Source organism: Poecile atricapillus, chromosome 6, assembly GCF_030490865.1.
Source record: "Poecile atricapillus isolate bPoeAtr1 chromosome 6, bPoeAtr1.hap1, whole genome shotgun sequence".
Lineage (NCBI taxonomy): Eukaryota > Metazoa > Chordata > Aves > Passeriformes > Paridae > Poecile > Poecile atricapillus.
The window spans coordinates 25,630,903-25,655,347 of record NC_081254.1 but is presented as its reverse complement, the minus strand read 5'-3'; the positions used below and the strand labels follow the sequence as shown (position 1 = coordinate 25,655,347).

General features: G+C 48.2%; 2 protein-coding genes across 7 annotated transcripts in view; one reads left to right on the top strand and one right to left on the bottom strand.

The window, feature by feature from the left end:
- ACTR1A (actin related protein 1A) overlaps positions 1 to 10,239 on the top strand; it is a 14,868-nt gene extending 4,629 nt beyond the window's left edge. Inside the window, exons 2-11 of the mRNA XM_058840829.1 lie at positions 1,147 to 1,211; positions 2,078 to 2,153; positions 2,926 to 3,051; positions 3,844 to 3,968; positions 4,296 to 4,512; positions 5,408 to 5,500; positions 6,240 to 6,414; positions 7,263 to 7,324; positions 7,708 to 7,748; positions 8,062 to 10,239. Of these exons, the coding sequence (XP_058696812.1) occupies positions 1,147 to 1,211; positions 2,078 to 2,153; positions 2,926 to 3,051; positions 3,844 to 3,968; positions 4,296 to 4,512; positions 5,408 to 5,500; positions 6,240 to 6,414; positions 7,263 to 7,324; positions 7,708 to 7,748; positions 8,062 to 8,164 (1,083 nt within the window). The 3' untranslated portion in view covers positions 8,165 to 10,239. The remainder of the gene's footprint in view (positions 1 to 1,146; positions 1,212 to 2,077; positions 2,154 to 2,925; positions 3,052 to 3,843; positions 3,969 to 4,295; positions 4,513 to 5,407; positions 5,501 to 6,239; positions 6,415 to 7,262; positions 7,325 to 7,707; positions 7,749 to 8,061) is intronic.
- MFSD13A (major facilitator superfamily domain containing 13A) lies at positions 9,553 to 24,445 on the bottom strand. Of its 6 annotated transcripts, none has more exons than XM_058840825.1 (10): positions 24,343 to 24,441; positions 19,841 to 19,982; positions 18,377 to 18,645; positions 17,849 to 17,928; positions 16,596 to 17,045; positions 15,616 to 15,733; positions 14,547 to 14,643; positions 13,645 to 13,816; positions 12,893 to 13,086; positions 9,553 to 12,678 (listed from the first exon to the last, which is right to left on the bottom strand). In XM_058840825.1, exons 3-10 carry the CDS (start codon positions 18,539 to 18,541, stop codon positions 12,425 to 12,427), a joined length of 1,530 nt encoding a protein of 509 aa, XP_058696808.1. In that variant the 5' UTR covers positions 18,542 to 18,645; positions 19,841 to 19,982; positions 24,343 to 24,441; the 3' UTR covers positions 9,553 to 12,424. The 6 variants fall into 6 exon arrangements, with proteins under 6 accessions (XP_058696808.1, XP_058696809.1, XP_058696810.1 ...); XM_058840826.1 differs by having other exon boundaries at positions 24,399 to 24,427; XM_058840827.1 differs by having other exon boundaries at positions 19,841 to 19,979; positions 24,343 to 24,365.

The following is a 24,445-nucleotide window of genomic DNA, read 5'->3' as shown; positions in this document are numbered from 1 at the left end:
AAGCAGAACTGCTCCTTTTTTTTGCACAAGATCTTGTGCTGATGGTAGTCTGGGATTACCAGTGAAATGGCTTATCTGAGGAGATCCTATGAAAATCTGCTCCTTGGCAAAACTTGGGTGTTCCTGCAAGCTGCTCATTGTTTCAAGATGTCATTCCCTTGCGCAGGGAGAGGAAATGGAGGGGGGGAAGGAATCTGCACAGATCCAAGTTAATGATGGTGTTCCCAGGATGCTTCCGGACAGGGATGAGAGCTGTGGGGCCAGATGCCCAGCACTGACTTCCTGCCAGGGCCTTGCTGTGGCTGGTTTTACCCGCTCTGTGTTTGCTGCTTTGAATGTTGCAGAAAGCTCTTTGGATCTGTGCCTTCCTGACTGCCATCTCTCATCTCTTCTTTGTTTCTTCTCTACAAGCTCTATCCCATCAACTGTGCTTCCTGCCCCCAGCCTTTCCCTTTGCAGTGTAACCAGCACCTTTGTCCTTTCCAGACCACAGTCTAGGTTGGTTTCCAATGTCTTTTCTGACCACACTTCTGCCTCCTTAGTGTTAGCTAGTTCATCCACTACTTGGTCATCTTTTCCCTAGTTTCTTCTCCAGTCTGTTTCCCACAATTCTTGGCTGAATTCTTTGCTTCCTTCTCTGACTTTATCTACCCTTCCTCCATTCTTTTCAAATCTCCTTCTGAGAGGCCTGTAGCCTTCATCTTCCAGTGCTTCCTGAAGCTGGCAGAGTTCAGCTGCTCTTGCTGGGCTTTCTGGATTGTTCTTTTCTCCCCAAAGATTATCTAATATCAATAGACACCTGTGAGTATGGATGTAGCCTCCTGCACCGCTCACAGTAGCCCTGGCTAGAAAAATACTTGTCTGTACAGGGCAGTGTTTGGGTGTGTGCAGAGCAATACCAGGGTGCCAGGGATGGTTGTGTCCTGTGAGATGTTTCACAGGCAAAGAGGGTACCAGTCACTCCCTCCAATAGCCAAGCTTGCACTTCCCATCCCCAACCAGCCTGGAGAGTCAGTCCCTGGGGAGCTTTATTCCTAGTAGAAAGGAGAGGACCTGGCAGTGCCGACGTACTTTGCGACTTCTCTAAAACTTGTGAAGATGATGGAATGAGTGATAAGCTCACGTATTTGTCTGTTGCTTCCACAGGGCTCGGGTGTGATTAAAGCAGGTTTTGCGGGCGATCAAATACCAAAATACTGCTTTCCTAACTAGTAAGTATTCTGCTGTTCTTGGTAACTTCTTAGTACTGTGTAGTAATTCTTTGATATGTAGAGGGGAAGAATTATGAATGGAAAAACTCTTTTCTGCCTGCTGAAATGGAGATGAGAGATCTGCTGTTAAATGTTTTGGGATTTTTGGGGACACATACATCATAGAAGATGACATCACTTTGTCAGGCTCAACACACACTCAAAGCTGTAGGATCCTTTAATCTGCACACATGAGGAAAAGGATCTGGAAAAAGTAAAATTTGGGATATGAAGTGTGGAGACATTTGTATTTTTTCAGTGTGTGGTATGATGTCTTGATTTTTGCTGGACTTTTTTGTAAGTTTTCTGAGAGTTTTTTCAGGATGAAGACTGATGGAACAGGAACTCTGAATAGTCACTGGCTTTTATTTTCACTGGTTTCAGTGGTGGGTTTTTAGCGAGTAGTTTTGTGTTCTGAGCAACATGTTCTGTATGGGATGGTGGGGTATGGGACACAAATGTCTAATTGGAGAAGTCTGCCTGAGGTCAAGTAGCACATGTGGATCCAATACCTCAGACAATTGCTCAGTCTAGCCATGTTCATCCCAGGCACTGTTGAAACAGGTGAGTCCTGAATAATCAGTGAAAATATGGCCAGACTCAGCTGGTTTATGGCCAGCCAGTTCAGAACTGTCTAAAATCTGTCCCTTTCACCTCTGATTTCTGAGATTAGGTCAGAGCAAACCTGGTCTGTCTGTACCTGGTAGCACCCCCGTACTCACCCATTCAGAAGGTTCTGGTTAGAACAGAGAGAAACACAAAGCAGGCAATTCTTGGGTACATCTGAGCTCTTTGTAGAAGCATTTACTCTCTTGTCTCTGTTCTAGTGTGGGCAGACCAAAGCACGTTCGTGTTATGGCTGGTGCTTTAGAAGGGGACATTTTCATTGGTCCAAAGGCAGAGGTAAGAACACCTGTACACTGCACATGTCCATGTTTCTCAGTGTGCTGCTGCAAGGGGAGGATGTGGCAGCTGGACTGTGGTTCTTTGATATCATGTAGATCTGAAGAGTAGAACAGACTTTCACTTGTGTGCGTGTCCAAGGTGGAGTGGGAAGCTTCATTAAATTCTTGTGCAAATCTGCTGGCCATAGACCTAGTTCCCAAGGCCTTCGATATCTTTGATATCTTTTTTTTTTTTTTTTTTTTCCTTTTTCTTTTCTTTCTTCTAGCTCCATATGCTTACATACTTCTGACTGGGAGCTTTAGAAATGGACCCTACTCAATTGCTGTGTATCTCCCTGCCGTGGGCAGGAAGTTTCTCTCCACAGTCCTGTTTTTGTCAGCATGTAGTCAGTTGTGTGGTCACATTTTTTGTGAGCCCTTCAATCTGCATTCCCCAGTAACATCCTATTAAGTTTTATATCTTGACTGAGTTGGTACTACAAAGATACCATATGGTAGGTTCTGTGTGTTGACTTTGAAAGTGTCAGGATGGAATATGCTCTGCAAATGTCAGACACAGACATTCCTAGTTGGTATGAAAAGGCCTTGTCTAGTCTTGGCTTCTCTGGGAGAGATGTTTGCGATGAGTGTTCAGGTTTTGCCCTGTATACTATAGATAAGGTATCTTTTAATAGAATCAAAACTGAAGTTGAGTCTGACAATAAGTCACAGTGCTCAGAAGTGTAATTGTTGAAAGTTCTAATCCTCTCTTGTCCTTCCTGTTTGCTCAGGAGCACAGAGGTCTTCTTGCGATCCGATACCCAATGGAGCATGGCATAGTGAAGGACTGGAACGACATGGAGCGCATCTGGCAGTATGTGTATTCTAAAGACCAGCTCCAGACATTCTCAGAAGAGGTGAGAGACCACATAATGTAAAGGCACAGGCATTATTCAGTGAATGTATAACACCAGGAGCCTTGGAACTCTGGGAAAGATTTGGGATTTTTCCTTTGCCCTTCTTTCTGAATGTGTGTCTGTTGCTAAATTAGGTTCTTTCACCACTCAGGAGGTACTGCACAAGAAGTGTCCAAGCAGAATTCCTCTTCAGATCTGATGGTCTGGCCTGACTGAAAATCTGCCTTTCACATTTGCTATTCACTCTCTCTCTAATGATTCTACTCTGTGCCAGGTGTTTCTGACTTTTCTTGTTCTGCCTGCATATCAGGCATATCCACTCAGCAGTGACATGATTTGAAGTGAGGAAGGAGAAAACCATAGTCCTGTGGTCTGGAAGGATCTGACCAAAAAATTATTAAATGTCTGAGGGCAATCTAAGTTGTGGAGTAGGAATATTTCTGTCTGCTTGTGCTAAGACCATATGCATTCACCCTTTCTTAGGGTCTCTGTATTTTGGCTAATCTGGCTGATTTTTTTTGTCACCAAGAATCATCCTACTTGTCCTTCATGGGTCAGAGTTACTCACAGAGTACATCTCCTAACAATTCTTCATAACTAGACCAGAACCCTGCTGGTCTTCTTACCTAATAGAGATTATTCAGAGTCTAATACAGCTCAGCTGAAATTATGTCTTTGTACCTGTCCTCTTGCACCAGTGGTTCCTAAAATGAATAAATAAACAGAAACTTTTAGGAACACACCCCTACTGCCTCCTGGTTATGCAGCACAGCTCCTTCTTCTCTTCCCCAGCATCCTGTGCTGCTGACAGAAGCACCCCTAAACCCGCGCAAGAACAGAGAGCGTGCTGCTGAAGTGTTTTTTGAGACCTTCAATGTGCCAGCTCTATTCATCTCCATGCAAGCTGTGCTTAGCCTGTAAGTGTCTTTCGTCTTTGATTTGTGTTTGTGGAATGTTGCCACAAAATCCATTCTTTTACAAAAATAACTGTGGAAGACCTCTCTGATGTCTGACTTACCCCCTTTTCATGCAAGAACTGAAACTCGATTTGTGTAATAAAGAGTTTACAGGAAATTTGCTGAGCTGCAAACAGAACTTGTGTTTTGAGGGGCTTTTGTGTTTTGAGGGGGTTTTAGGCCCTGTTTGTGTGAAATCTCTGCTTCCCGACTTGAGCATGGATGTGCTGCTTGCCTGGGCTCACTTTGAGTTGCTTGTTCTGACTTGAGCCTTTGTCCCTTTGGTAGCTACGCAACCGGCAGGACCACGGGAGTGGTGCTGGACTCCGGGGATGGCGTCACCCACGCAGTTCCCATCTATGAAGGCTTTGCTATGCCTCACTCCATCATGCGGATTGACATCGCTGGCCGGGATGTCTCCCGCTTCCTGCGTCTCTATCTCCGGAAGGAAGGCTATGACTTCCACACAACCTCTGAGTTTGAGATTGTCAAGACCATCAAGGAGGTGATGCCCTGCCTTGTGTCTGTGTTTGTCCAATATGGGATTTCTTCTCAAGGAAAGTTTTAGGTTGTGAAATCTGCTGGGAAATTCCAGCCTACCCAGCTCTGCACCTAAATGCATTATCTATGTGAGGGAGTCTAGGGCCACTAAGATGATTAAAGGACTCTTACATGTGGAAAGGCAGGGAGAGCTTGGACTGTTGAGCCACAAGAAATGTTTGGGGAGAGTCTCATTGATGTATATAAATATCTGAAGGGAGGGTTCAGAGAAAACAGAACCAGACTCATTTCAGTGATGTCTAGTGACAGGACTAGATGCACACACTGAAACACAGGATGTTCTGTCTGAACATAAACTTTCTTCAGTGTGAGAGTGACCAAGTGCTGGCACAGTTTTTCTAGAGGGTTGTAGGGTCTCCATCCTTGGTAATATCATCTGGATGTGGTCCTGGACAGCCGGCTTTAGGGGACCCTGTGTGGACAAGATGACCTCCAGAGGTCATTTGCAACCTCAGCTGTCCCGTTTTCTGGGAGAGTTATAGTCAAAATCACATTAATCCTTGTTGAGAAGCTGTTAACTTGGAGGTGGAGATGGGCTGGTGGTTTAAAATCAGTTTTACATTTACCTGTGCTGCAGTTTTTCAGAGTCTGATAATCTCTTTCACTAGTGTTTGTTTACCCTTCATGGAGTAAAATCTATGGCAGCTAGGGATCACAAGTGGGATACTGCAAGGTAGTTTACCTGCTGTGAGCCTTAGAAGCCAGCACATAATACTGCTGAAATCAGTCTCCCCAAAGGCATACATGGATTTTGATTGTTACTGAGAAAAACATTTTATCAGAGGCATTTGGGTTTTTCCTTCTCATCTTCCTCTCCCTGACTCTTGTTTCCTCTCCAGCGTGCCTGCTACCTGTCAATAAACCCCCAGAAGGATGAGACTCTGGAGACTGAGAAGGCTCAGTACTACCTGCCAGATGGAAGCACTATTGAGGTTTGTAAGGACCACCCTTGAAGAATTCCTCACATGAGGCTCAGGGTTTCCAGAAAAGCTCCCCAGTGACAAATTTAATGTGGTGTTAGATGGGAGGGGATAATTTTAAAAGACCATAGCTCATCCTAGGCTGTTGACTGGGCACTAGAATTTTTAAGGAGAGAAAACTCTACTAGAAACTTCACAACTTCTGCTAGAAGTCTTGGGTAAGGATGCAGCATGACAATAGGGACTCTGAGCTGTTTGAGAGAAGGCTCTGATCTAACAAACTTAATGCAGGTCAGGTATTGGATGTGGGTAGGTGTCAGCTCACTGAATCCGTCAGTTGTTTTATACGTGCCTTTTGTCCTGCCTTGAATTGTCTCCTGTGCATTAACAGTTGGTTTGAAGAGTTAGGAATATTCCTTAGAAGGCTGAGCCCACTACAGAATGGTCAAAAGAGAGGAAATACAGATTTTACCTCCAGTACCAGGGCTGGATTTGCTGTCTTTATGCCAGACCTGCTGTATGCAAACAGGCTGAGCAAGTTTCTTCTTCTCTTTGATCTGCAAATTGGAAATGGTGCCCTTTGTAGGAGCTGTAGTCCAAACTGGCATTCACTTGGGATCTAGTGATGCAGCATGAATGTCCAGGAAGCTTCATTACTCTGAAGCTTCACCTAAAAAATGCAGGCCCATCTGTAGGTAGTGGACAAAGCCACACTGTTTTCTTCCGTCTGTCCTAACTTCTGCTCTTGCAGATTGGCCCTGCCCGTTTCCGAGCCCCAGAGCTCCTGTTCCGGCCGGACCTGATAGGGGAGGAATGTGAAGGACTTCATGAAGTGCTTGTTTTTGCCATTCAAAAGTCAGACATGGATCTGAGGCGAACACTGTTCTCCAACATCGTGCTGTCTGGAGGCTCCACACTTTTCAAAGGTTCCTGCCTCTTCTCTTTCAGTGTGCTGTGACATACCTGATCTCTTGCTTCTTCTCGTGGGAAACTGGGGAGATAACCCAGATCACCCAACTTGTCCTCTGGGGTGAGGGCTGTGTAAATTCTGCTCTCTCAGGACATTTGCTTCCTAATTCTCTGAGTCCTAGTCATATCCTGCTGAGGATGCAAGACACCTGCCCTCATACATCACTTTCTGGGCTTGGAGGGCTTTTACTGTTTTCCTCCAATCGATGCCTGTGGAAGGACTGAATAGCTGTGTTCATTCCTGCTGCTGTAGCTCCCAACATCTGAGATCAGATACCAAAAAGTACTCTTCCACTTTCTAAGGTTTCTACAGGTCTCTGATATGTGAGAGTTCAATGGTTCTGTGTGAGAGTCAGCTATGTGTGTGCAGAAAGGTTTCAACCCATACCCTCAGGCCTCAGTTGGTACTCATTGACCTAAAGAAGCCCTCTGTCAGAACCCATCAGCCTGTTATCCACTGGTTGACATCTCCAAACAGATCCTGGTCTTCCCATTCAGCCCCCTGTACAAATGGGCTAGACACAGGAGGAATGCCTAGGGAAGGAGGAGCTCCTAGCTAAAAACCTTGTTTACTTGACTCAGGTTGCTGCTGAGGAATAAAGCTCGTTGTGACAGTGTTTGAGGTTTCAGTGAGACAAAATCCTGTTATGTCACTGGGTGTGTTCTGTGCCTCCCCAGACTGGACTCTGTTAGATGTGGAATGGGATATTTGAATAGGACTACATAGGGCATGTGCACATTGTTAGTGGATGCAACTTGGGATTTTGCTGAGGTGCTCATATGACACGTTTTCTGTCTTGTGTAGGCTTTGGTGACAGGCTCTTGAGTGAAGTGAAGAAACTAGCTCCGAAGGACGTGAAAATAAGGGTAGGAACCATCTCCATTGTGTTTGGCACTTACCAAGTGTGTTGTTCTGTGACCTTGAAAGAACCTTGCTCAGACTACAGCTGCCATTTACTTGAGATCAGAAATGCCTTTCCTGAGACACTCACTTGCCCAACAGCATTTGCTGTTATGATGAAAATCAGCTTGGTTTCATCACTGAGAAGAGAGAACGTGGCTCCTCTGACATGACCCCTGTCCAGGATTCTGGATCAGAGTGGCTGTTTTGTGGGGACTGCCAGGTGTCTTTCTGTTGGGAAAGATCACATCTGTGTTTGTCAGGTGTTAGCTGGAGTGAAGTGTGGGCAATGTGCTAGGAGGAGCAAACGAGGTTGGGAAGGTACTGACTGATACTCTCTTTCTTTCAGATATCAGCTCCTCAGGAGAGATTGTATTCCACGTGGATTGGGTATGTACTGCACAGCAACACATTTTACTGTGAGATTAGCCTGGGGAAGCACAGCCCAGCAGCTCTCATGTTGTTATCCCAGCTGGTGCTGTGTGCCAGGGGCGTTGTGTTGCTCAGCTGGGTGATGCTTTGCATGTTCTTGAAGCATCAATCACTAGGTCATGTGGAGGGGGCAGGTGGTGCCAGGCTCTATAGCACTGGCACATTTGAGGATATTGGGAGAGACAGTGGATGTCAACCCATCTCTGCAGAGATACTATGAGAGTGCCCCCAGCATTTTACTTTAACCCATAACATGCCTGTCTCTCCATAGTGGCTCTATCCTGGCCTCTCTGGACACCTTTAAGAAAATGTGGGTTTCGAAAAAGGAATATGAAGAAGATGGAGCTCGTGCCATCCACCGAAAAACCTTCTAGCCCTGGGACCTGTCCTCAGTCTCCTCCGAAGACTCACTTAAACTCGCTTTTCTGAGTCCGAGTGTCTGAGAGCTGCCTGTGTGTGTGTGTGTGCGCCAGCATGCCCCGATGTCACTGAGCAAAGACGACAGCAGCAGGAGGGTTGTATTAGTACTACTAACTTTTTTTTGTTTTCTTTTTTTAATGGTAAGGAGAAAATACCAATCAAAGTTTCTCCAGAATGGCCCATTCCTTTTTCATTTCAGTCCCTTATTTTCTTTTTCACAGTCACATCTATCATTGTAAAATAAATAAGCAAAAACAAAGGGAACAGCTTATAGAAACTGCCTGGCAAGCCAGAAGGGAGCCAACCACTGCAGACTACTCATGCAGGCTTTAGTCAGCCTGACTGCAATGCCTGGATTGTCTGGAAACACATAGCTGAGGCCCCACAGCTCCTTCCTTCTTCAGCAGTGTCTTCACCATCAGTAGGTTTTTGAAGTTGTTTTTAATATATTATTAAGAGAAAGCACATTCTCAACAGTTAACATTTGTCCCACTGTTTTGGTGCGTGAGTGTGTGTATGAGTGTGTAACTTCTTAGCCTAATGTGGGGTCTGTACCACAGCTGGAGAAGTTTGCGATAGGACTTAGTTTGTATTGCATGGAGTAGAACAAAGCAAATCTAATCAGCTGTCATTGTACTAGACGGTTATTCTCTTGTCCCTTGTTTTAAATACCTTTTCTCCTCTGGAAGCAAGTACCCTGGAATGGGTGTGAAGGCACTTGTGTGTTTCCCCTCAACCTGCCAAGATTTACAGTGCTGACTTCTTGTGTTCTTTGTAAAGAGTCGAGGCTGTTTCCCTCCTTCCTGCTATGTCAGGGCAAAGGGAGCATGTATTCACAGCCAGGCGTAACTCTTGTGTACTTTATCCATTCTGGGGCAAAATAATAATTGGGAAGGTGCATTGTAATGTAAGAATTGTTTTATTTATTGAAATGTCTGAGCATCTCTCAAATACTGACCACAGCACCTGGGAATTATGCTTTGGGTCTTCTTTGAACACCTGTTGCCCAGCTGCCCGCTGCTCAATGTTCGCACTGCGCACAGCACCCACGCTTAGCGGAAAGGCCAGCCCTGCACCACCACCCCGTCCCTGCTCCACAGGGACTCGCTGGTCTCTGGGAATGCACCAGGGGAGAGGACAGTAAAGCGCACCGGGAGGTCGGTGTGTGGCAGGTTTGTGAGCAGGAAGCTGTCCTGCTGGCTGTGTTCCACTGCACTGTGGTGCCTTTCTGCTCATCTGGTGGCTGCTTTGCTTGTACTGCTCTAACAGCCCTGGGCAGCCTGCAGACCTGCTTGTGTTGGGGCATGCCACTGTTCTGGTTTTACTTGTGCATTATTCGGTGCTCTCTTTTTTTCCCATTAGTTTTCTGCAGAATGTGGCAGTAGCAATGGAGCTGGAGTTGCTCGATGGCAGTTCCTCCCTGTTTCTCTCTTTTCTGTTCATTGCCACACATCACCTTGGGGTCACTCTCAGGTGCAGTCGGGGTAAGAGCTGGAGGATTGCCACAGAGGTGAGGGAAAGGCCAGTGCACTGCCCCAGCTGAGATGAATGTAAGCAGCAGCTGTTGCCACTGCGAGGAACCACGTTCTTGGGGCTCACCCATGGGTTTGGAGAGGCTGTAGGTAGGTAGTCTCTCCCAGCTGAGGCCAGGCTGCTTCTTCCCCTCCCCCAATCAGAGCAGACTGTTTTTTAAGCAAGAACCTGTCAGAAAACAGCCATCAATGCTCAGCCTGCTGCTGGGAAACTGGTTCTGTTCTTGCTGGTTTGCTGCAGCACACAGAGGGGAATTGCAGCAAATTCCTCTTGGTTCCATTAGCGTGTGCCCCAGGCAGTGCCCTCCATCCCCCCAGCCCCTCCGCTGGCCTTGCAGCAGCAGTGCTCCATTTTGTAACCTGCAGTGACTGGGCAGGCCGGTGCTGCCTCCAACCTAGCGTTTGTTTGGTCTGCCTGACTGTTCCCTCGCACACTGTCCAAACCATGTTGCCTGGTGGTGCCCAGCATACTTAAATAAAGTCATTCATATACAACACTCAAGCCTCCTGGCCTCCTCTTCCCACATTTGCAATTTTAAGGAGATAATTTGTGTTCTCTTGCCTGTGAAGAACTGTTGCCAGCCAGACTCTGCAAGGAGACACCATGTTTGGTCCAGGATTGCATTCTTGGCCTGACTTTTGTAGGAAGAGATTCCTGGGCTGCAGCCATCGTGTCCAAAATCTACTCTCCTTTACATGTGTTATCCCTCAGACTTTTGTCACTACAGACATGTGAAAGGCTGGAACAGGGCAGCCTAGGCTGAGCAAGGGTGATGCAACTGCTCTTATGAGAAGAGCTAGTGCCAGCCCAGGTGTATGCAGAGACAGCAGTGACTACAGTTGTGCTCACAGGGTGGGCCCTGGGAAGGTGGCACCATGTCTAGTGTACTATGACTGGTCCCATCTTGTCCCCAGCAGCCACTGGTGTAGGAACAGGACAGACTTAACTCTGGGGCCTGCCAAAGCAGCAGGGGTAAGTGACACGTCCTTTCAAAGGCAGGTGATCCCCTCTGCTGCCTGAAGAAACAGCCAAGCCCCAATGCAGTTCTGTGGAAAAGGAGCTGTCCCCTTGTCTCCACCCAGCCACAGCTGTGTCCCCACATCCACCCGGTCAGGCTAGAGCCATGAGCTAGAAGAAAATTATTAAGCTATTCAGAAAAAAATAATTTTTAATTTATGAAATGGAGAATCATTCTCAAACTTGGTTAGAAGTTGCACAAGTAACTTATGATTGAACCATTAACAACTACAGCAGCCTCATGGCAGGAATGTCTTGGTCCAAGACAGAAGGCAGCCATGTCCTGAGGCAACATGGCAGGTTGGTGGGCTGAGACCCCAGAAGGAACCTGGCACTAAACAAAGAACATCCTTCAATGTTCAAGAGCTTCCAAACACTGCCTGCAAAACCCCCCTCCTTCAGCAGGCAGGTGCAGGCTTTGGCACATCCCCTCTGCCTGCCCACAAACACATCACAGGGATTGAGGAGTCACTCCCTTGCCTCAGGGACCCCTTTGGTGATTACCTGTTCATCTGCTCCCCACCAAAATCAAGGAGACCAAAGCACCTGCTCTCCTTGGGTCCCTGGCTTAGCCGCCAGGTGAGTTGATCTAACTCAGGCACTGCTTCAAGTGCAGAGGAGCTGAGGTGTCTGCCCCTCCCCTTAGGGATGAAATCCCAACCCTGTGACTGGCCAGTATTGTGTCAGACAAGCTCCAAAGCACTGTGTCAAAGGCACAAAAGCAAGACCTGGTATCTCCAGGCTGTGCTCTCGTGCTAGAAGGGAGGGTGCCAGGCTGCCTCACCAGGTCACCTGGGATTGCCCTGGGCAGGGAGGCACTTCCAGTGGCTGGAGTAGGGTTGGTTCCCTGACCTTGCCCAGAATGGGAGGGACTCATGGTATAGCTGTGAGACAGCACAGAGTAGAAGGGGCTGTGGAGAGGAAAGGAATAAACACATGCAATGGGATGCCCAGTGAAATGATACAGTTCAAGGCTCTGAACTCAGTTCAAGCCCAGCATCTTTCCCAGGCCAGCAACAACTCCCTCTACAAGGCCACAAGGGAGGAAACCTCAGCATAAAACAGCAAACACAGCAGATCCTGGCTGTGCAGGATATTGTCCCAGGAACAACAAATGCTTAAGAGTGGATTTGGTCAAAGAACCATGGCACTGCAAGTGGGAGGGTTGTACCAGTTACTGGGAAAGGCCTTAAAGGTCCTCTCATCCCTGCTCCTGTTTGGCAATCATTCCTTTCGTCCCTCAGGGGCCTCCTACTCCACTCCCTGCACGGCTCTAGTGATGAAGGACTCCCTGTGCAGTCTCCTCCTGCTCAGCTGGAGAGGCTGTGGCTCCTCAGAGCCATGCCCAGCACAGAGAAATGCATTGGGGATGTGTCTGTTTCTAGTACATGCAACCCAGCACTTCTTCACTGGAGTAAGCAGCTCTCTCTGCTCCCTGGGATAAAATGTTCTTCCTCTTGAGATCAAGCAATCTATCTCAGGCCCTTCACATTCTGAACCTCTCTGCCTTCCCCAGTGACCACCACCTGGAATGAGTAAACACTAGCATGACAGCATTTCAGAGCTGAACCACGAACATCAGGCTCTCTAAGCCCATCATCCCTGCCCTTCGCCTGCTCCAGCACCAGCCTGGAACCAGCAGCATCCTGGGAGCTCAGGCACCCTTAGATTGTTTTGATCTCTGGTGCTTGGCCTTGTGTCAGGCTCTGCCGCTGAGCCTTCACCACCTGCAGCCGCTTCCCATGCAGGCTGAACTGTGACCAGGTGAGGAGCTGCAGCAGGGCACATGTGATGGGCACAAAGACGAGGAGGTAAAAGCAGCCCTGGCGAAGAGTTGGCTCCAAGGCCGCAGCAGACTCCAGCTTCGGCTGGGCACTCACCACGTTGTTCAGGGGGTTGCGCTGGAAGATGTCGTAGCCTGGTGTCAGAGAAGAGTTTGTGAGAATGGGGCAGTGGGGATGGACCTATGTCCATTCTCTTTGAGTGACCAGCCATGGAGATGCAGAGACCAGGCAAAGGTTAGCAACTGAAGAGCCCTCTGCACCCACCCAGGGCACAGCAAAAGGTGCCTGACACTGAACTCACAAGTTTGCCTTGTCCTGCTCCACTGCTTTCCCCAGGAGCATCCTTACCTGTATATGCACAGAGCAGCCAGGTGCCAATCAGCGGGGCGAAGGTCTGGCCTGGCTTGGTGACCAGAGCCACCATCCCAAAGAGCAGGGCTGAGGCTGCCTGCTTCCTACAGTTCAGCACTAGGTCCTCGTCCACCAAGTCAGTGACCACCAGGTTGAGTAACTTACAGGTCCCTTCTGTGAACACACGGTTGCTGCAGAACAACAGGCAAAGCATTGAATAGGGCTATCAAGAAATGACAGGAAAATGTGACAGACCAGAAAAAATGGCGAGGATGGAAAAGGCTTCCCCACACTTGAAATAAGAAATGCAGAAGCCCTGGTTACAGGAGAGGAACACCACTATCAATAAGACTGTACCCTGCAGTGACACCTCAGATCAGTCCTGACCTGCCACAGAGACAGGCCTGGGGACAGGACACACTGGGCCTACGGCTCACAGGCACCTGCAGCACACACTAAGGGCTGCAGAGGAGTACAGAAGCTCTCAGCAGCTGGCAAAGGCAGGTGCAGGCTGCCACTAGCCCTGCTGGTCTGTGACCTGAACATCACTGCCTCCCCCACTCTGCAGCAGAATAGCCTGTGGATTCTGCAGTGACCTGTCCCATGTGCTGTCAGAGCTGAAAAATCACACAGCTTATGTATGATCCTGTCCCCTGTTCCCTACCTTCCACTCCTGTTTTTAAAACAGGGACAACTCATTTTGCTTCCCTGGAAGCAGAGGGCAGGGGAAGTGACTGCTGCTTGCCTACCTGGCAATGAAGATGCAGAGCAGATACACCTGATCAGGTCCTGCCAGGAGCATCACAACACTCAGAGCCAGCTTCAGGAAGAAGAGTCCTCGCACCACAGCGTAAACCCCACAGCGACGGCAGAGTGACAGGAAGTAGAGGTTGTTGAGATGGGGGGCAATGTAGGAAACACCTAAGCAGAGACAGAGGAACAAACAGCTTGATGGAGTTACACTTTCCACCATGTCCTCAGACATGATACCAAGGGAGACAGCAAGGTTGGCTATTGCCAGCAGGACAATACAGAGTAGCTCCCCCACATATACAGAACGCTGCAGCAGATTTATTCCACGGCTTTGTGGCACAGCACACACTTTCCTACAGAGGGAGACCTTCTTCCATCAACCTCATGGACAAGAAGGAAGAAAAGACTTGCCCAGTGTCGTGCAGAGGCTGCAACTCAGCCCTGGTGCAGAAATGAGACAGACAGGACTGCCTGACCAGACCTGGCAGGCACAGAACCCTCCCAGGGTAACTCCAGGATCAATGCCCACATATCTGTGGCAACTTTGAAATGGTCCATATGCTGCAGAAGGAAAGGGATAAAATTCTGGGCTGTGTTCTCTGCTGCTTCCTGGGAAAGGTATCTGCAGCCTCTAGTGCTCAGAGTAATGCCTCTCTGGAGTCTGGTGTCCAGCACACCAGGCTTTTCTACTAGAAAAGGCTCCAAGTTACTTCAGTGCCCAGGAAGGACAACTCAGAGGTCCCAAGGAAATATGCAGGGTGCGTGCATGACTGAATCTTACAGCCCAGAGTCCTGCATGTGAGCACACCTCTCCCCAGATGGAGTTTGGAAAGAGCAAACCTAGACTCGGGCCAGGTCCTATGTTTGGCTCCTCCCTCCAGTCGCACCTGAAACTCACCAAGCAGGAAGGATCCAGTAGAGACAGAGATCTGGTCTGACAGCAGGTGCTCCAGGAACAGAGGGAAGAAGTTGCTGTTAAAATGGCAGTGAAAAACCTGTGAAGGCAGCATGCAGACGAGCTGGTCAGCAGGAACAGCAGTGAGAAAGAACAGAAAAAGCTACAGCCCTCTGGGCTCTGTTGTCCTAGGAGCCCCATGCCAAAGGATCATGCAGGATAGGCCCGGAGTACCTCAGCAGAGCAAGACCTCGGCTGTGGCATTTCCAACGCTGCTGGCTGAGATTGCAGAGCTGCAATGCCATCAGCCATGTCCACTGTGTGACTGAAGTCAGCCCCACTGCCCAGCTGTACAGCACAGTGCTGCTGGGGCAAACAGGGCCAGCAGGTGACAGCAGTGACCACAAGGCTTTGGGGGAGACAGTGGCATGGCAGGAGGGAGGAGGCAGCAAGGGGCAGGAGGATATTGGTACGGCAGCAAGGCTTGAACACAAAGATGCAGACCAGCATCGAGAGCCTGCCTGAGGGGAACTGAGGGATCCCCAGGGAGCCACGACTGCAGCACACAAAGCTGGGCAGGCTGCCGGCATTTGGTAGTCATCACTGAAGAGGATGAAGAACAGAAATGGTAAAACCCAGATGGAGATAGATCCAGCTGGACAGCAAGAACAGTGATTTGAGCCTCAGGAAAACGGAAGGGGAAAGGAGATTGTGATGACAGCCACGCCAGTGAACAGCACTCCTGAACTCAAACCCTCTGTGAGCCAGACCCTGTGCTTCTGCACCCCATATGGGCTGCACAGAGCTCAGTCAGCCCCCATAACCCAGTCTACACTGCAGAGAGAGGAAGGAGCACCCCACAGCTTGCTCAGGAAGTATCCTCAGCCACAAGGAGGGAGAATGGCTACCAGCTGCTCAATCAGCCAACATGTTCAGGAGGCTCCAAGAGCAAGTGGGTGGTGGAAACACCTTGGCCCTTCCTGGGGAACTCACATACTGCTGAATCACCTATCTCAAACAGCCAGAGCCAGCACTCATCCTCTGAATTGCAGCATGTCACTTCTGTGCCTACCTGGACAAGATTCATGCAGACAAACCAGAGGAAGTTGCGATGCCGAGAGAGCTGCTGGAGATACTCTGCCAGGGTGATCCTCTTTTCCTGGGGGACGGAGAGTTTCTCAATGTACAGCCTAAATGAAAAGGAGGGATAAAAAGCAACCATAAATTCCTCACACCAAGACAGAGTCCCCAGGTCTCCCCATGTAGATGCAGAGCTGTCTCTCCTCAGCTCCCATCCCAACCTTTCATTTTCCTGGACCAATCAAAACAGTGGAGTCTACACCAATGATTGCTTATTGCTAGTAAGAAGCAGAGGCAACAGGTCTCTCAAAGAACATCTGTCTTCTTAACACAAAATTCACATTTCTGTCCAGAAATGCATTCTCCTCTTAGCAGTCATTCCACTATACATACGTTCCTCTTCCAGGTCCCTGCAGTTAGCTCACCTGGCAGATCTCATCAGGATCTGCTGCTACTACAGCACAATGCTGGCAGCTCATAACAAGAGATGACAAGTGAGCCAGCCCGAGGAAGAAGCTGAACAGAGAAAACCAGCTTGGTGTGGCCAGTAGCCCAGCCACTATCAGGCAGCTGAAGTGAGTAACAGGGAGAAATAATCACTTGTCCAACTCTGTGGGGCATGGGCAGCAATGTGGTCTCATGCTCAAGCAGGAATGCTTTCATAAGCTACTTCTGACACTTTACCACTCACGGGCCTCACTGGGTACCCTAGACATGAACTCATTTCATGATCCAAACATGGGATGGCCATATAGCAGGTTAGGCCTCTGCCTCCAGTTTGGACTAGAGCTGACACAAGACAGTTTCTATCTTCAGAGGAGCCAGTGTGACAGCTGATCCTGAAAACTGTATCAGTAGACAAGAACCAGAGATAATTAACAATTTTTGCCTCATCCTGGATCTTGTCACACATTTAGTTTGTTGTGGATCTATGCCAGGGCTTTGTCTCTGCTGAGAATTTGTGACCCTTACTCTTTCAGGGTTGATTCCTGGTCCCATTTTGCTTTCCCATCAGCCTGAAACCTCTGGCGGAGCAGCTGTGTGGACAGGGTGAAACCAACAATGGAGCAGAGGGCCAGCAGGATGCAAAATATGCGGAAGGAAAAGAAGTCCTCCTTGTTCCACACTGCATAGGACATGAAGACAGACAGGGAGCCTATGGCACTGAAGAGGGAGCAGTAGAAGTTGAGGCTAGTCCTGTCTTTTGCTGAAACAGCCAGGTCTGCAAGCAAGGCGTTGTGATGGAGGTCAACCATGGTGAGAAAGCTGTCATACATGCAAAGGCAAAGGAGGAACTGCAAACCAGGATGAGCCCAGGCAACCCAGAAAGCCAGGAAAGAAATGGCAAAGAGGGGGCCATTGTGGCTTAGTGCTCTGAGCCTCTTCAGAACTACTTCAGGGGAAGAAATCTCTGTTCCTGCCCTGTAACAGAAGGAAAAAAAAAATATTTTAGGTACCTGGACAAAACCCTGATCACATATTCCTCCTCTCCAAGGAAGTAATGTAAGCGGCATAGACACAAATACAGCTTTTGCTCAAGTAACAACCACCCACATCAGACACCTTCTCAGCTAATAGTGAATACACTGAAAATATGGGTTTAAGAAGGCCAAAAAAAGAGATTTATTTTTCTCCAGAGTATTTCTCCCCCTGACAGTGCTGTACTGTCTGCACTTTGCACAATGTAAATAATTTTCATGAGTTGTTACTACTTGCAGGAAGCCGCACCATGATTTTCATTAAAATGTTGACATAAATACATGAGAAATACTAATGGCCAACAATACAGAGCTGTCTTGCCTCAGCTCTCATCCTATAGTTTGGAAACAACTGGTCTGAGGCATTCCATGTGGAAAAAACTGTACTTTTCCCCCTTGTGCCTCCCAAACCATGTACAGACACTCTCTAACACCCCATTAAGAGGCTTGCTCATATAGCAGGGGCTTGAGATTTTAGATGCCCGTATTTTAGGTTCTGCACCACTCATGACTGTTAAGGGTTAGGGTCACATACATCCAATAGGTGTGTGTGACTTTCCTATGCAGTCAAGTACTGAAACAACACTTATGAGCACTGAACTTCAAGGATGCCATGAAAAGCAGGTATTTTAGAGTTCCATGCCCAATAAGCCATTCCCACACCATCATTTTAAAGCTGCCAATTTGACATCGTCTTCCCAGGAGACTAAACAACTTCCCAGACTCTTCTGGAAAAACTTCACTTACTGCTGTGTGCTAAGGAACACTCGGTCACTCAGCCAGCCAAACAGAGGGTCATTGAGGCTGTTCCAGATCAGAAACACAGTCTAGGAAAGAAAACAGGACATTGAAACAAACCACAGGACAGCACTGTTCTGTCACCAAAGCAAGCAGTGCTGAGCTGGCATGGTGAGCTACCAGCAGGAACTGCCCCAGCACACCTTCCTTGCCCCATCACCGCTGTATGATGTCCTTGTTTGGGGCAACTGGCAGTAAGGCCAGTGGTTTTCATTGCCTGTGAAACACCCTGATGTCCCCAGAGGAAAGGCAGTCTTAAGAACTAAGTCTCTGCATTTTCTGTCCCAGCTTGTTCTATTTTTATATAAGTGGGAAAAACTGAAAAGCCCAAGTTAGCACTTGGAAGGCTCCCTTGCTCCCTCTCCAAAAGGGAACACTGCTGTTATAACTAACAGTTTTCACATTTCTAGCAAGGAGCAGCCTTGCTTTCAGAGTTTCCTACTTAAAGAGTACAGAAGCTGATGGAAAACAACTAACCTCTCCTATCCAAAAGGACAGTTTATCAATCTTGTAAACGGAGACGAAGGTGTCCACATAGTACAGGAGGAACACATTGTGCAAAATGGAAACAAAGAGCGACAGAGACCCGTAGATCACTGCAGTGGGCAAATGGAAGAGACAAGCCAGCAGTCGCAGCCCCATGTTGGTGCAGTCAGTGTTCAGCTCCTTTGATCACCTCCATTTCAGGTGAGATATCTTCTCCCAACACCTACTACATCTTTGTTGAGGCCAATCCATTGTTGCTCCTGCAGGAGAGAAAAAAATAAATAAAATAAAATTAAAATAGATTCATTTTTTTACATGAAGTAAGAGGTGAATCAAGTTAATTGTTAAATCTTTGTCTGCAGAGATCTGAATTCATATTGTTTTGAGGAGCTGCTACAAAGTGGATTGGAGGGGATTTAAGAGACTAGAAGCTGTCTGCTGCTCTAAAGCTGTTTCATTAAGCTGAAGCCAGGCTGTGGGCTCCTGGAGATACAACTGCCTCCTCCTGAGCAGCCTGCCCTGTCCTTTACCCTGTAACATTCTTTGTTATCCAGCAAGTAGACAATTAATCCAGCTCTTTAAAGGCAAGGTCACAGGAGGAATCAAGCTAGATAGCAGCAAACAACAAAGCAGCCTTCAGAAAATACACCTAGTCACTGGTATCTTTAGGTACTAATGTAAATTTTTACCCAAATAAAAATGACAACAGCTGTGATGTAGCTTTACATGTGCACAAGCTTTCCCCAGGCAGTCACAGCTGACTGCACCTGGGCTGGCTCAGACGGGAGCTATTTATGGTGAGCAATGTTGCTGCTTTGTGGCATAAGGAGACACAACCAGAACACAAGTGCAGCAGGCATGCTGCCATAATGCAATAAAAGTGACCAGAAGTGCCTTAGCAGTTGTCCAGCTTGTCTTGGAGTGGCCTAAATCTTAGGACCATAGTCTGAAATAAAGATGCTTTGGCTGGACAGCAATATACACAGAAATAAAACACACGGACACAGCAGCCTTCGACCAGAACAAGTTGCTGTATGTTCACAAGGGGCTGAGTGTGAAAGGAGGACTCCTCACACTTGCACTGACTGGAGCTCATGTCCAGGAGGTGGGGCTAGAAATGTTCTCTTGTGCTTCTCAGGCTGAGCTCTCTCTCACACTTGAGTTGCTACAGATCAAGGCAACACACAAAGCACTTCTGTGAGACATAAGGGCTTCTTAAATCAGTAGAGGTCAGCTGCTCCACCCCATGCCATCATGAGAAGCCCTGTTCACAGCACACACACATGAAGGGTGACAACAAAGTTGTTATCTTGGCACTGTCAAAAGCAAGATGAAGGGCTGCATGTCACTTCTGTTTCAGCCCTCCAGGGCCTGCACTCACCCAACTCAGACACATCATGGGGGCCTTGCAATGTGGGATAAGACTGAACACATAAGAAATAGGAACCTACATACCACACCAGCCCCTTGGGCTTGCAACACCAGCTGCAGCAAGTCCAAGCAGGAAATCAAGCAGAAGAACAGACGTCTGGGTATGAAACCTGATGAAATGCCAATCCCATTCAGCATTTCCCTGAAGCCATGAGTCTGACCACTTCTAGGCAAGATTAGAAAAGCAAAAAGCAAAAATAACCATCTCCTCTGCCTAGGCCAAGGAATTCCTCACAACTAGTTCAGAAGGAGCAGGAACAGCATTTGTTCCAATCAATTACATCACTAGACTGAAACTGCACCTTGGTTCCATTCCCAGCCAAAGCACTAGACCTCAACTGGATCCAACTGCAGAGCCCTTGTGGAGCTCAGACACCACTCTGCATCCCTGCCAGGCCAAAACCCATGGCCAGAAAAAAGGAAGACACTGCTGGAAGGGAATTCAGCCAGACAATGAACCTTTATAGATGTAATTAAAAACAGACAAGCCTCAAGGGGAAATTTCATTTTGTATGGTCAGGAATTGGAAAGGAATCACAATGTGCAAAGACAAAGGTTAAGAAGATGGGAGAGTTAAGGCAACTGTCCCAGAGGTAAGTCCTCTGTCTCCCACCAAAAGCCTTTTGTGGAGAACTGATTGAAGAGCAGATGAAGACACCAGACTGCTGGGCCCTCTCATGGAACTGTCAGGACACAAGAATTGGGAACACTCACTGTACCTAGCAGGAAGTCAGCTTAAAGCACCCAAAAATATTTCTTTACCTGGCTGGTAATAAACAGCTGACATTCGCTATCAGAGGATATTAGAGAGCTGGGCAGCAGGTTCAAAGGATTAGACAAATTAACGGAAAACAGCTGTACACAAACAGCTACTAAAGGGAACAAGGCAGGGAAATCCCCTCCAGTTGCCTCAAGTCAGCTGTGCAGCCTAGGGGTGGACAAGGGGAAAGGCCACAAATGGTGCCCAAACTCATGTGCTCTCCCCCTAAAAAGCATCTCCTGCTGCCACCGTGGGGCAGGATATGGAGAGAGATAGGTCAACAGTGTGACCCACTAGGGTGATTCTTATCCTGGGCTTGCCTCTGCTATCCAAAACCTGTGTGAAAGCAGAGCCCACTCAAGCCTTGATCTTAGCGCTGCAATTCATGCTGTCCCCATCCAAAAGTGCTTCACTGAGCACATGCTGCACAAACCACAGCTGTTGAAGTTCCCAGAGACACCTCATTTTGCCATATAAATGCTACAGCACTGTTCTAGGAGGGTGAAGTTCCACTTCCTTTCTTTCTGCCCCATCATTACTCCCTCACAGATGTGCAACCTCTACAGCCAAATGATATTTGTAAGTGATGTCACTTTTTCTATGATAGTCATTAGGTCATTTGATAGATATTTTTTCCCTCCTCATCTGCAAATGTGCAGTTAAAAAGAAACAAATCACAGTTGTCTGTAAAAAGCAGGTTTTACTTCTACACCCAAAGCACTGTGTTATTGCCACACTGGTATTTTCATAACCTTTTCCTTGGGATGGAGAATTACTCATGGAGTATGTCAGAACTTTTCAACATGAGGCTTTAAGAAAGAATGGGAAAAGGAGCTGCAGGAGGGAATAGCTATCATTCATTCACACTGAATCTCTAACACAGTCATAAAGGAACAAGCTCATAAATTAAAAAGCAACGAGTCTTTATTTGAGAAACTTCCTCCTCCACATTTGACATCTGGCTCCTGCCAGTGACGTCCACAGATCTTATCTTCCTGAGGAGGATGTTGGAATACCGGCTACCAGGAAAGCACTGCTTTTGTTTGAGAGTGCTGGCATACAGCTGTGTATGGAACACACCAGAGCTTGGGGCTCACACATCTGCTCTAACTTCCTAGCCAGCTCACAGCTGGATTCACGAGTCCTCGTGTCCCATGGTGATTCGGCAATGCTTTGGCCTTACAACAAGGCTGAGCTCCAGCCTTCTACAGCTGAAGCCACTTGTACTGAGCCAGCAGCAGAGCCATACATGTGAGTCTTGGCTCAAGCCAGCCTTTTAAGCAGGGCCAGATGATTTCCATGTGCTGAAGCTACCACTCAGCAACCTGAAACAGCCATCTGCAGACCTGACTGCGGTATCAGGACGAGTCTCGTATTCATTCTCCCCTGTGTGGGTAATGCAGGCTGGAATATCCCAAATAATACTTCAGGATATGTCTGTGCTTGCTTGAACTGACACTACACTGCCTCTGCTGCATATCCTGGGTTTTGAGAGGCTTACTAACAGAGGGCCAAATGCACCAGCTCTGTATCTCTACAACTGCCACACAATAAATCCACCCAGCAGCTGGAAAAAACACCTGAGAGAAAGCCCTACTTAGAGACATTTGTCACTGCCAGACAGGACCAAGCTGCTGGCAGTCCAGCCCCATTCACAGGAAAGCTGGGCTGGAGCTGCACCTGTGAAAGAGTTGATGTCCTGTGACCTGTCCCAGCAAAACACCTGTTGCTGGACCCATCAATTCCTCCCACAGCCTGCAAGTGACAGTCATGGATGTCTTTATCTGGCCAGGGTTACCTGTTAGTGATGAGCCCATTCTGGGGGCACAGACCAAGTTCTCCACATTCTCTTTCTCTCCCACATGTTACCCCAGGACACCTCCACAACAGAAGACGTTTCAGAGAGTCCTCACCCCACGAAGCTACCTGGACTCTGGCAGAACTCTGTTAATAAAATGAGAATCCCTCCACAGAGCTATGAATGAAACCAAAAGAGCCTCTACTTAAACAAGAAAATACCTCTCAAAATCCTATTTCTATTGCAGAAAAGCTCCTTCCTAGATACACACTTCACAAAATTTAGGCTCCTCTGAGCCTAAACTTTGATCTTGTGCACCCTTTCAGAGATGAATATAGCTCCAAGGCTCCCAGTTTCTCCACTCTATACTTCTCCTGAAACTCTCCTAACACCCTCGGATAATCCCTTAGCAACAAGGACTCTTGAGGAAACACTAAACACAGTCCTGTGTGAAACATGAACAAACATCCCAACAGCAGGCTCCCAGCAGCCTGGTATCTGATGGGTGAAAAAAATGGAACCTTTGAAACCACCTGGATCAGGCATAGAAACATGACTGGAAGAGGTTATGAGGGCATTTCCCAGTACTGTTTACCAGCTCAACAATCACTGATGATTGTGCATCATGAGATTAAGTAATACCCTTCTTATTACAATCAATCATGTGCTTCCGTCACTCCTGCTGAGTTCATACAAGCAAACACAACTGCCACACAGACAATTAACACCTTGAACCAGCTGGTAGCTTCAATGGAGCTGTGCTCCAGCTGAGCAATCTTGTTCAATCAGATCTCATTCCCTAACAAGAACACAAGGTTTGTCAATATAGAGATAACTGGGCAGATCTCAAAGCCTTGGAACTTGTCAAGGCTCTTACCATAACAACACAAAACATCCTGTGTCTAAAGAACTCATTGTTTTACAGTGTAAAGGAAGTGTGTTAGATGTATTAAAAGATTTGTTCCTGATCATTTGCTGTCAATATAAACTCTAATCCTGTAGTGGACCTCACAGCATTAGGATGGGAACCACTCTGGCCTCAAATTAAAAAATTAGAAGTAAGTTTGAAATCATCATTGAAAACGAGCTGCAAGAGTTGATTCAAAGGAGCTACAGGAGAGGATTACTGCACACATACTGTCTGTTCTTCATTAAGACTTAACAGAAAACTCCAGGTGAGAAGCAACTTGCAGCAGTCTGCCAAGTGCAGCCACCAGGAGTTTCTGCTACACAGCTTCCCGGGGATAGGGAGTCTCCTCACCTATGCAAGCCTCCCAAAGGCACCGTCCCTCCGCAGCGCCCCAGCTGCAGCCACAAGGCCACACGCCACTGACCGGGTCGCCAGCTGCAGCTGCTGACATCCCACGTGCAGGACAGGAGCGCAGGGAGCCTGCGAAGTCAGGCTGGGGATTTGGACGTGCCCAAGTAGTGCTGCCATCCCCTGTGCCCCATCCGCAGGGATCCTCCGCGCTGAGGGAAGCCCTGGCAGAGGAAGGGGTGGCCGGGAAGAGGCACTGCCATCCTTCCCTATGGGGTTCTCCAGAGGCATTGCCATCCTTCCCTGGTGGCCTCTTCCTCAGGCTCATGGCAGTGGTCCGAAGCCTGTCAGGTGAGGGGAAGGCGTAACAAGGACACCAGAGACCCGCGGCACTCCGGGAGAAGAGGGCAACGCCAGAGCCGCCTCTCCTTGCCGGAAGGCAGACCCCACCGGCTCCAGGGCCCCCTGCCCACGGGCACCGACACCAGGGAGCGACGGCACCCCCCGGCACGAAGTGGGATCACCCACGATAACAGAGGGAGATATTCACCAGGGCTCTACCACTGTAGGGAAGGGGGATCCCTCTACCCCTCAGAGACACCCCTGCTGGGGGGTACTGTTTCTCCCACCCTGCCCGAAGCACATCACTGAGCGGACGAGGAGTCCACCACCCCACCCCACCCCACCGTACTACAGGCAGGAAGACAAACCGGGGCCAGCGATCAGGCGATGAGAGACGCCCGTCCGCCGCCTTGGCGCCTCCTACCTGCGTCCAGTCCCGGCGCTCCCCCGCCGCTTCGCAATCGTACGCCG

What these genes read in the sequence shown, in the direction of transcription:
- MFSD13A (XM_058840823.1), bottom strand. Translation starts at nt 18,541, where the DNA reads ATGGGGCTGCGACTGCTGGCTTGTCTCTTCCATTTGCCCACTGCAGTG. An exon ending in GTGTTCCTTAGCACACAGCA is followed by an intron (nt 17,046 to 17,848) that starts GTAAGTGAAGTT and finishes CTTCTGTTACAG; the next exon opens with GGCAGGAACAGAGATTTCTT. An exon ending in GCTGCTCTGTGCATATACAG is followed by an intron (nt 12,679 to 12,892) that starts GTAAGGATGCTC and finishes CTCTGACACCAG; the next exon opens with GCTACGACATCTTCCAGCGC.